At 41.6% G+C, this 12,471-nt stretch overlaps 1 protein-coding gene across 1 annotated transcript in view; it reads right to left on the bottom strand.

The window, feature by feature from the left end:
• LOC139416423 (phosphatidylinositol 3,4,5-trisphosphate-dependent Rac exchanger 1 protein-like) overlaps positions 1–12,471 on the bottom strand; it is a 116,476-nt gene that overhangs the window by 39,637 nt on the left and 64,368 nt on the right. The window contains exons 12-15 of the mRNA XM_071165021.1: positions 9,705–9,808; positions 7,316–7,365; positions 2,292–2,367; positions 2,085–2,157 (exon numbers count right to left, since the gene is read on the bottom strand). Coding sequence (XP_071021122.1) covers positions 2,085–2,157; positions 2,292–2,367; positions 7,316–7,365; positions 9,705–9,808 — 303 coding nt within the window. The remainder of the gene's footprint in view (positions 1–2,084; positions 2,158–2,291; positions 2,368–7,315; positions 7,366–9,704; positions 9,809–12,471) is intronic.

Here is a 12,471-nt window from a genome sequence, read left to right as displayed (position 1 = left end):
CAGTCGTGGCCAAAAGTTTTGAGAATGACAAATATTAATTTCCACAAAGCATGCTGCTTCAGTGTCTTTAGATATTTGTCAGATGTTACTATGGAATACTGAAGTATTATTACAAGCATTTAATAAGTGTCAAAGGCTTTTATTGACAATTACATGAAGTTGATGCAAAGAGTCAATATTTGCAGTGTTGACCCTTCTTTTTCAAGACCTCTGCAATCCACCATGGCATGCTGTAAATTAACTTCTGGGCCACATCCTGACTGATGCCAGCCCATTCTGGCATAAATCAATGCTTGGAGTTTGTCAGAATTTGTGGGGTTTTGTTTGTCCACCTGCCTCTTGAGGATTGACCACAAGTTCTCAATAGGATTGGGGAGTCTGGGGAGTTTCCTGGCCATACCCCAAATATCGATCCTTTGTTCCCCGAGCCACTTAGTTATCACTTTTGCCTTATGGCAAGGTGCTCCATCATGCTGGAAAAGGCATTGTTTGTCACCAAACTGATCCTGGATGGTTGGGAGAAGTTGCTCTCGGAGGATGTGTTGGTACCATTCTTTATTCATGGCTGTGTTCTTAGGCAAATTGTGAGTGAGCCCACTTCCTTTGGCTGAGAAGCAACCCCACACATGAATGGTCTCAGGATGCTTTACTGTTGGCATGACACAGGACTGATGGAGGCGCTCACCTCGCCCCAAACAATCGGAAAGGGGATTCGTCAGAGAAAATGACTTTACCCCAGTCCTCAGCAGTCCAATCCCTGTACCTTTTGCAGAATATCAGTCTGTCCTTGATGTTTTTCCTGGAGAGAAGTGGCTTCTTTGCTGCCCTTCTTGACACCAGGCCATCCTCCAAAAGTCTTCGCCTCACTGTACGTGCAGATGCACTCACAACTGCCTGCTGCCATTCCTGAGCAAGCTCTCTACTGGTGGTGCCCCGATCGCGGGGAAGGAGACGGTCCTGGCGCTTGCTGGACTTTCTTGGGTGCCCTGAAGCCTTCTTCACAACAATTGAACCGCTCTCCTTGAAGTTCTTGATGATGCGATAAATGGTTGATTTAGGTGCAATCTTACTGGCAGCAATATCCTTGCCTGTGAAGCCCTTTTTGTGCAAAGCAATGATGACGGCACGTGTTTCCTTGCAGGTAACCATGGTTGACAGAAGAACAATGATTCCAAGCACCACCCTCCTTTTGAAGCTTCCAGTCTGATATTCGAACTCAATCAGCTTGACAGAGGGATCTCCAGCCTTGTCCTCGTCAACACTCACAGCTGTGTTAGCGAGAGAATCACTTTGCAATTCATCTGATCACTCTTCATAACATTCTGGAGTATATTCAAATTGCCATCATACAAACTGAGGCAGCAGACTTTGTGAAAATGTATATTTGTGTCATTCTAAAAACCTTTGGACACGACTGTACGTGTACCGACTGACTGTCATAATTTGGGCACGTCCTAACTTCCATTTTGGTGGAATTTTCACTTCATCATTGCATGACTAAGTGAGAATTTGACATAAGTGGAAGTTAGGGTTCGTCCCAAAGTGAATAGGAACACCTTTCAAGTGACAGTTACAGTATGACAGTTAGGAAAAATATCATGCAATAATCGAGTGTTACTGGTTTACAAGAAAACAACCGAACAGGAATGACAACTGACACCTACTGTGTGAGGAAGGAAATGGTTAACGTGGAATGTTATGTTTTGATTATAACATGATTAATAACCGAATCTAATAACAAGGAGTATTATTATGTACTCTGGCGAAAATCAGAGAAACACTTGAACCCAAGCAGCAGAAACTTCATGCAAAAGTGGTCAAATAAGGACTAGTATTGCAGACCCAATTTTCCTTGTGGCTGTAAAAGCATTGTAGCATGGTGTGTGTGTGTGTGTATATATACAGTGTATCACTCAGTGATGTGTAACATGTGCTGGCATAAATGAATTCTATGAAATTTTGTTGCAGTCCCTGACCATCGGCTCAGGGGAATTATAAGCCTGATGAAAAATGTTACGCAATATCCCCGATGTACCGTATGTCATTCAGTCACGTGACACGTGACGCGTGTGTGCTGCACTGACCGTGGTGCATGAAGCCATTGTTGCACAGTCCAACCCCCAACGTCACCGCATCCTCACGTGTGGAACAGTCACCCTGGGAAACAGAATGGAGGTACAAATCAAGCTTAGACTCAGTGGGGAGCACGGCTGGGGCCGCCACTCCAGTGTGTGTGCGCGTGTGTGTGTGTGCGTGTGTGTTGCGTGTGCTCCTGTGTGTGTACACTGTACCTGTGACAGAAGCCAGTCAACCAGTTTGCTGGCAGGCACCACAGACTTGAAGGTTTTTAAATGGTAGTCTCTGTCCCTGCAAGGGAGAATGAGACGGAGGGAATAAGGATATGGTTTCAAAGCTAAAGGCATCAAAAACACATTCAAGCAAGCAGGTGCACACAAAATACATTTCCCAGAACCTTAAAGATGTTATTACATGACATGAAGAAAATGACATTATGCGTTATAGAAAGTTTTTTTTAAACGTGTAAAATAACTTTATTAACTAAAATAGGAATAACTTGCACCACCACCATTTTCTATTCAGAGGCATCAAAAAATACATAATATAAAAACAGTTTCCGTATCAAAGCCTATACAATTACAGGTTTGGAAATCTAGTTCACCCTGAGGCGGTGGTTGGGTTTTAGCAGAAGTCCCTAAGCAAACTGACTTCATGTAACAGCACATTGTCTTCACTCATTTTCCTCACATTTTAAAATGCTGTGAGCCATTTGGATCGCAACATAACTAAATATTCACGAGTCAAGACATCCAGACAGAGCACAATTCAAACCATTTCCAACATGTAGAAAAGGATCTGAGCGATCATGGAGTACAGGCCTAGATAGGCTATGGCAGAAAAACAAGAAACATCTTCAAAAATATGTTTGCTTAGTTTTCCGTTTTCCTTCGACAAGCAATAAGGCATATTCTGTATTACTTGTGTCTGTTAACAATGTTATGGCAATGATAGAAATAAATCAAATCTGTCACACATAAAACCAAAATACCCTTTAAAACGAAAGCTTCAGATGTGTGCAGTAGCTTAAAAAAATTTCAAGAAATTGTAAACTTCCTAGAGTATGAATCTTGAAATTCAGATCCACATGTCAGATTGCATGCAAGCCAGCTATCATCATTTGTGCTTTTTGCCTTTCATATGTTGTCATTCATTTCTCTCATTTGGCCCTTTCTTTCCCCATTAGGATAGTACACTGTACAAAACATTAGGAACGCCTGCTCTTTCCATGACAGACTGACCAGGTGACAGCTATGACCCCCTATTGATGTCACTTGTTAAATCCACTTCAATCAGTGTAGATGAAGGGGAGGAGACAGGATAAAAAATAAAACAATTAAGTCTTGAGAGAGTTGAGACATGGATTGTATATGTGTGCCATTCAGAGAGTGAATGGGCAAGACAAAAGATTGAAGTGCCTTTGAACGGTGTACGGTAGTAGGTGCCAGGCACACTAGCTTGAGTGTGTCAAGAACTACAACGCTGCTGGGTCTTTCACACGCAACAGTTTCCTGTGTGCATCAAGAAGGGTCCACCACCCAAAGACATCCAGCACACTTGACACAACGGAGGGAAGCACTGGAGTCAACATGACACCTTGTAGGATCCATGCCCTGACAAATTGAGGCAGTTCTGAGGGTAAAAGAGGGTGCGACTCAATATTAGGAAGGTGTTCCAAAATGTTTTGTTCAAGACGGAGAGATTAAGTGTTGTAGGGCGCACAGAGGGAAGTTTGGGTGCTGGGGGTGTTGCAGCACCCACTGATAAATTGAAATAACTTTGCCCAAAATTACATTACTCCCATCTGAACAGACATGAATAAAACTATTCAAAATACTACACCAGGGAGCATCATTTAGCGGTGGATTAAATTGGATCACAAGTACTTACAGTCGGGAAGATCACAATTTGGGCAGCAAGCGCCAAATATAGAACAGCTTATTGCGTTGTGGCCATAGAAGGATTTTGGAACCTCTAACCCTGGCTCTTTTACTGTTAAACTCAAAGGGTACACTATCAATGGCTGCCAGTCCTGACTTGAATGAGTTCGCTTTTTCAGTTCTGCCCACAAATGTTCTATAGGCTTGAGGTCAGGGCTTTGTGACGGCCACTCCAATACCTTGAATGTGCTGTCCTTAAGCCATTTTGCCACAACTTTGGAAGTATGCTTTGGGTCATTGTCCATTTGGAAGACCCATTTCTCGACCAAGCTTTAACTTCCTGACTGAGGTCTTGAGATGTTGCTTCAATATATCCACATCATTTCCCTCCTCATGATGCCATCTACTTTGTGAAGTGCACCAGTCCCTCCTGCAGCAAAGCACCCCCACAACTTGATGCTGCCATCCCCGTGCTTCAAGTTTGGTATGGTGTTCTTCGGCTTGCAAGCCTCCCCATTTATCCTCCAATATGACCAAACAGTTCTATTTTTGTTTCATCAGACCAGAGGACATTTCTCCAAAAAGTCCCATCTTTGTCCCCATGTGCAGTTGCAAACCATAGTATGGCTATTTTATGGCAGCTTTGGAGCAGTGGCTTCTTCCTTGATGAGCGGCCTTTCAGGTTATGTCGATATAGGACTTGTTTTACTGTGGATATAGATACCTTTGTACCGGTTTCATCCAGCATCTTCACAAGGATCTTTGCTGTTGTTCTGGGATTGATTTGATTCTGTCTCTAGGAGACAGAATGCGTCTCCGTCCTGAGCGGTATGACGGCTGCGTGGTCCAATGGTGTTTATACTTGCGTACTATTGTTTGTACAGATGAACGTGGTACTTTCAGGCATTTAGAAATTGCTCCCAAGGATGAACCAGACTTGTGGAGGTCTACAATTCTTTTTCTGAGGTCTTGGCTGATTTCTTTTGATTTTCCCATGATGTCAAACAAAGAGGCACTGAGTTTGAAGGTAGGCCTCAAAATACATCCACAAGTACACCTCCAATTGACTTAAATTATGTCAATTAGCCTATCAGAAGATTCTAAAGCCATGACATCATTTTCTGGAATTTTCCAAGCTGTTTAAAGGCACAGTCAACTTAGTGTATGTAAACGTCTGACCCACTGGAATTGTGATACAGTGAATTATAAGTGAAATCATTTGTCTGTAAACAATTGTTGGAAAAATGTATTGTATCATGCAGAGTAGATTTCCTAACCGACTTGCCAAAACTATAGTTTGTTGAGTTTTTGAAAAACAAGTTTTAATGACTCCAACCTAAGTGTATGTAAACTTCTGACTTCAACTGTAGTAGTACACTTATCATAGTTGGGATTTAGTCCAGAGAAACTTGAAAATGTATCCAGTTCCCCAAAAAGGCCCTTCAAGTTTGAAGATTTAGGACTCAAATGAAAACTTGAATGATCGGCGTTCATTGATACTTTTCTATGTACTCCATACATTCTTTGGCCCTTAAAATCTTATATCATTAGATGTTTATAGTTATCAGTTCAATGGCCATAATAAAATATGGCAACCTTGTTTTACGCCTCTTGACAATTCAAAGTTCAGAGAACTTACAATTTTTAGTTATTTTACATGACTTTCACCCATTTTATGAGAGATAATCCAAAATTGAAAAAAATCCAGGCACTTAAAGATTCTAGACGTACTGAAGGCTTTCTCTGAGAAGTGACCTTTATTTTAACATAGGATTGTTTTACACGAGTTTTGTCCATCTTATTGAGAGAATCTCCAAAGTTGGAAAAATCCAGGCACATTAAGATTCTAGACATACCGTATCAAAGTATTCTCAAAATCTGCTATAAAAAATATTCCTGGTTTCCTTGTATTCTCAATAGTTTTCAATTATTTCTAGTAGTTGTCTAATGTCTCCAGTATATCTTCCCTTTACGAATCGCGTCTGATTGCTTTGAAAAATGTCCGGTAATGTCCAACGCATACAGCACCTGTTGTGTTCTTGACACACAAGTGTTGTGTGAAAGCTCAGGTCAGTGGGTGTACTACCAGTGACATTTATTTCAAGTTGCTGTGAACTTCTATGGAATGGCTGCTTGAATTGCATAGGAGATGGTAAAAGCTGATCCCTAGACTAATTTAGGATCAGGTATTTCTTCATCCCCCTAAAAGGATAAGATTAGGATTTGGGGTAGAGAAATAAAGATAGCTTTTTGTCACATAAATCTGTAGTTAGTGGTAACTCCTACCATCTAAACTAGGCTCTTCTTGTAGAGGAAGCAGATAAGCGAATCAGGAAGCTCTGAAAATAAATTGGATGGTTGAGTCACGTGAACGGTGGAACGTTTGGAGAACATTATCATTGCGTTTGCCTGTGAATCACAATGTGGTGAATTATGTACAGGGTGTATCTCTACTGCCCTACTGTATGAATGATGGCACGCTGACCCAAATGGGATATTAAATGAGAGTGAGGTGCTTTGTCACTCACAGGTACTATAATGATCATACAGCTGCATGGTCCTGTTCAGTCGGCCACACCGTTGCACAATGTTTTGCAATGGAAAACAAAAATCTGTGTCCTTAACTAAAACCTTGTACGACCCAGTTAACGATAGCCATTCAGAACTGGCAGGCTGGTAATCACAAAACTACATTGCAAATATCAAACGCGTCCAACAGTGTTACATAATGTGAGAGTGGCAGGGCGACATATTTTTATCAGTGTGATTTTTTCCAAACCCCTGATGTTTTGTCTGAAATGACAGGACTCCCTGGCAACAACAATCAGTGCCCCAGAGCAAAAGGGAAAGGCGTTGGCACTGTGTGTGTGTCTTGATTTGCTTGACGTCCTTTCTCCAATTTCAGTGCTACTGGTGAAGGTGACTTGTTGGGTAAAATTAAGATTGATGGAGTGCTGTGTTTGTCAAGGGAGGTGGGACGGGAGAGTAAACGAGTGCGTGGGTTGGGTGTGCGTGCTTATTATGTACTTCAACAAAAATAATGTTAAATAAATTTGTCTGACTCAGCAAGGCCGACGTTTAGGTTTGCTTACACGCGACAGCCGCCCTCTCAGAACTGTCTACGAAACTTCAAACGGGCAACTCCAAGCTGAAGGCTGACACATTAACCCACAGCAGCGGAGCAGAACGAGATGCGGACGGTTGCCAGATTAGGCGCAGGGAGGGAAAGGTGTGAATGGCAGCAGCACTCATGTTTGTTCAGTATTTCATAGATTGCGGTGTGGGCTGAATATGAATCCTGTATGAATATGTATACGGATGCACCTGGACAGAGGGGGAGGAGGAGGAGGGATACCTACTTGACAACAGGGGTGAACAGGCTGTGCAGGCGACAGTAGAGCCTCACACCCTACGGGAAGAAGAGAGAGAACGAGATTTGATTCACTGTATCCTCAACGGGAAAGCCTCAAACTCAGGGGCAATTCCACAATAAAGAAAAACCCCGGAATGAGTAGGTGTGTCTAAACTTTTGACTGGTACTATAAGGCTAATGTTTTCTTAGTCTCCCATTGACGTCAATGCATGACTATGTGACCATTTTACTTAAGAGACAGTTAGGATTAACCCAGAGATTGCAAAAGCAGAAGCAGTTCTGTAGTATGTCGGCTAGAGACATCTGCCGGAAGTTGACTTCTTAAAAAGAGGCAATCTGCAATCAGTACATACATTTTTGGACTTTTAAATGAATGATATATAGCCATTGATTCTTGAATAATATAACTTATGAATGCCTAATAAACTTAGTTCAACTGTCTTATCATCATAACCCAGCATATAAGTGTTTCACACCATTGTTTGTAAATAATGCAATAGTAAACAAACACTGTTTAGCTTCAAATCATGGTTTTGGATAAAACTACCATTTTGATCTCAAGTGCATCCATAGCTTGATCTATAGATTTGAGAGTGGTTACATTTCTCTAGCCCCATCCCTTAGCTGTTTACCAGTTTAAGTGGGGGGATGACAGCTTTGTTAGTAGTTCACACCAAACAAATGTGAGTCAGTCAGATATGTTCAGACATCAAAAGTATCACTAAGCTCTGATCTCTTGCCCTCCTCAAGTCCTACATCCCAGAACGACTTTGCAGATTTCTCTACATCTATGGCTATCGCTGCTAAGTGCACTATTGCTGTTTTTCCATTTGATATCAATTTAATTTAAAATGAGATAATTGAGGATTCCACATTTTTCTCATAGGATTTGAAGTAGAATTGAAGTGGAATTGACCCAAACCCTCATATATACTTTCTGAAGGCACTGTATTCACACCCCTGGACTTTTTCCACATTTTGTTGTGTTACAGGCTGAATTTAAAGTGGATTAAAATGTAGATGTTTTTGTCGCTGGCCTACACACAATACCCCAGAATGTCAAAGTGGAAATACGTTAAGACATTTCATTCAAAATGAAAAGCTGAAATGTCTAAAATGTGCTTAACAAGTCACATAAGTTGCATGGACTCGGTGTGCAATAATAGGGTTTAACATGATTTTTGAATGACTACCTCATCTCTGTACCCCACACAATATCTGTAAGGTCCCTCAGTCGAGCAGTGAATTTTAATTCAACCACAAAGACCAGGGAGGTTTTCCAATGCCTTGTAAAGAAGGGCACCTATTGGTAGATGGGTAAAAAAAAAAAAAAAAAAAAAAAAAAAAAAAAAACACTGAATATCCCTTTGAGCATGGAGAAGTTAATTACAGTTGGGATGGTGTCTCAATACATCCAGTCACTACAAAGATACAGGCATCCTTCCTAACTCAGTTGCTGGAGAGGAAGAAAACAGCTCAGGGATTTCACCATGAGGCCAATGGTGACTAAAACAGTTGCTCAAAGTTTAATGGTTGTGATAGGAGAAAACTGAGGATAGATCAATAACATTGAAGTTACTACACAATATTAACCTAATTGACAAGAGTGAAAAGAAGGCACTTATATTCCAAAACATGCATCCTGTTTGAAACAAGGCACTAAAGTAATACTGCAACAAAAAAAATGTGGCAAAGCAATTAACTTTATGTCCTGAATACAAAGTGTTCGGTTTGGGGCAAATCCAATACAACCAGGACTGCCCATATTTTCAAGCATAGTAGGGGCTGCACCATGTTATGGGCATGCTTGTAATCGTTAAGGACTGGTGAGTTTTTCAAGATAAAAAAGAAACAGAATGGAGCTAAACACAGGCAAAATCCTAGAGGAAAACCTGGTTCAATCTACTTTCCACCAGACACTGGGAGATTAATTCACCTTTCAGTAGGACAATAACCTAAAACACGAGGCCAAATATACACTGGAGTTGCTTACCAAGAAGACGGTGAATGTTGATGAGTGTCCGAGTTACAGTTTTGACTTAAATCTACTTGAAAATCTATGGCAAGACCTGAAAATGGTTGTCTCGCAAAGATCAACAACCAATTTGACAGCTCTTTAAGAACTTAGAAAAGAATAACGCAAAAAGACTCACAGCTGTAATCACTCAGGGCTGTGAATACTTATTTATGTCCATTTGATATTTATGCATTTCATTTTCAATACATTTGCAAAAATGTCTAAAATCATGTTTTCACTGTCATTATGGGATATTGTGTGTAGATTGGGGACACAAAATATTTTTGTGCAACAAGAAAATGTGGAATAAGTCAAGGAGTACGAATACTTTTGAAGGCACTGTAGATAGATACGGTACCTTTGACATAATGTCCTCCATCTCGCTCCTGGCCTTATAGGTGCCGTCGTCGTAGCGGAAACGGTACAACACCTGCTCATTCTTGAACTGGTGCTTGTCGGACACTGAAATGTCAAGAAAGAAATAAGGAAGAAAGTGAGATGTCAACAACTGATTGGTGTAATAGTTAAACATTCATCACTCTCACACTTAATTTAACCAGTAGGGTTGTTGTTGAGTATAGATAAACACTTACAGAACATCCACTGAGCCAGTGCAAGGGGAGACCCGTTGAGTATAGATAAACACTTACAGAACATCCACTGAGCCAGTGCAAGGGGAGACCCGTTGAGTCCAAAGGGGAAAACACAGGGGGAAATCGGTGTGCGGTTTTGAGATGCTGAGACTCGACGCACACAGAGCTACCAATGACCAAAGCATGTATCTCTCGCTCTCCTGCCTTCTTTCCCCGCAACCCTCTGCTGTCACGCTGAATCTCAGTCACCATTACCTGTCCCCCATCGCCTCCCCCCTTAAGGTCAGTGCCTAATGGGTGACAGCCCTGTCCCCCGGAGGCCAAAGCCATCACCGTCAGTGGCCTCCGCAATCCAACAACCCCCCTAATCCAGTCAGTGTCGTCTGTGGGCCTACTGAGCCACCGTAGGCGGTGTCAGAAATATGCAGGGGTCGCTCAGTTTCGGAGTGAGACGGCTTTCAAAATTCAAGTCTGTTATTGCCTTAGACGCAGTGATTCTCTGTCAGCGCCATTCATACACTATTTGTCTGCGTATACGTGTCTATAATTTTCTGTTTTCAATGCATAAAATTGGGTGATTCTCACGGAATCTTGGTTTCAAAGATTTCAAACATGAAATCTTTAATAAGACTTGCATCAACAAGTCTTTTTATGGCTGATCTCTCATTACCGCAACACCTTCCAAAATCTACAACCTAATATTTTTGATATCGCATTGACATATTTTCATAATGATGTGGCAAACCTGAAAGAACATAACCTATAGATTCTGCACATGCATTTCAAAGCAAATCACTATTTTTCCCATTCATTAGATGAACATTAAATGAACACCTGTGGCGCTAATGATACACAGGTTTCGGAAAGGAGGTTGATGATTTCGGTAATGACAGTAAGTATATTAAGACTGAGGTATGGATAAAAACTTAACATTTAATGTTGAATATAAATGAGATAACATTGGCACAATCATGGATTCAAATTCAATCATTTTCATTTCGCAGTGCTTCAAAAAGTACATGACATACGTAGCCTAAAAACAGAGAACAAAAACAACACGTACAAAAACAGAACTGAGCTGAACACAGTTTCAGCTGCTCAAAACAGAGTTTTGGCATCTGGTATGCTGGTACCACAGGACACAATTCTATCAGCCAGGTTTTCCCATCAGGAGCACCCTTTCCATGGGACGCCTCCGTGAAATTCCAGGTTACAAGCTTAAATCCTCGCACGAACGGCACTGTTGAGGCTCGGTAAAAGTTGGTTCTATTCCAATAGAGATGTGGGCCCATCTGAAGATTAAATGGATGATCCTGGCATTTGGATGCTCCTCTCATATGCTCCTCAGTACTGGGTCAAGGTGAGCCCATGTGGCTGTGTGCTGAAGACAGGCTGACAGCGATGGAAAGGACTCCACCCTGCCCCCACCGAGATAAATAACTCCCGTATGGAGGGTCACCTGCTGGTTTCCACCTCCAAAGGGAGTTTATTTTATTTCCCTGGTGTATTTACAAACGTAGTTCTCACTGTAGTCTGTGTGAACCATTACGTCATTCTGGGTCAGGGTCTCGATCAACTCAGTCTTTTCAAACTGGTGCTTGATGTTACAAATTTGTCTGGAAAAGTTTGAGAGGTGGTCCTGTTTGAGGCCCACCAGCTTTTCAATGGAGGTATGCCTCTTCTCAAGAAACCCATTCCTCACTTCTTTCTCTTCAGTGGACCCATCTTTGCATTTCTCTGTTATTGGTACAGATTTAGTGACCCACTCCTCCCATACGATGATGTTTTCTTTCGTTGAAGGATCCAGTGTTGTGTGAAATGTCTTATGCTTGAATTTGCTGTATGTCCTGTAAATGTCACCGTCACGACACACACTGGCCTGTACAGTGTCCCTTGGAGATGATGTTTCTATGACCCCAAGCTGGTGCAGCTTCATTCTCTTCAAGCCAAAGTTTACATATATATGTTTTGAAGCACATGTTTCTCTGTCTGTGACTCTTCGCTGACCAATCCAAAATGGCTTGAGTTTAAAGAATTGAGCCTTGGAAAGGTTGTGCCTTGGATTCTCAGACAGAAATCATCTATGAAGATTTGCCATTCGTTAAGGCTCTCTTACAGAATATCTGGCTCTTTTTCCGGAGTTCCCATGTATTACAGTGGAGACTTCATCTTGATGAAGGAAGTGGCTAACAAGTGTGCGCATTAGTTTTCTCTGGCTGTTATTGGGTAATGTTCTCTGAGGACCTCTCTTTGTAGTTTTCTGGACCAATGGCAGATTGGCAGACCAACCTCCATGTTGACAATTACCTGCTTCCTCTTGGCCATCATCTCTAGTCTTTTCAGTATTTTCTTCAAGGTTGACCAGCTCTTTGGTCCTCCCCAAAAGCTTCTCTTCTAAATATTGCAACTTTGACCTTGATAGAAGAAACTGTTCCTCTTTTTGGGTAATTCCTTTGGGGTAGATGTCTTCATTGGTCCTGGTGTCTGTCCAGATGTCTCTCTTCTTTTAGGAGTTGAGTTGATGGCAGGGAC

The sequence above is a fragment of the Oncorhynchus clarkii genome, chromosome 9, assembly GCF_045791955.1.
Source record: "Oncorhynchus clarkii lewisi isolate Uvic-CL-2024 chromosome 9, UVic_Ocla_1.0, whole genome shotgun sequence".
Lineage (NCBI taxonomy): Eukaryota > Metazoa > Chordata > Actinopteri > Salmoniformes > Salmonidae > Oncorhynchus > Oncorhynchus clarkii.
This window is presented reverse-complemented; position numbering and strand designations above follow the sequence as displayed.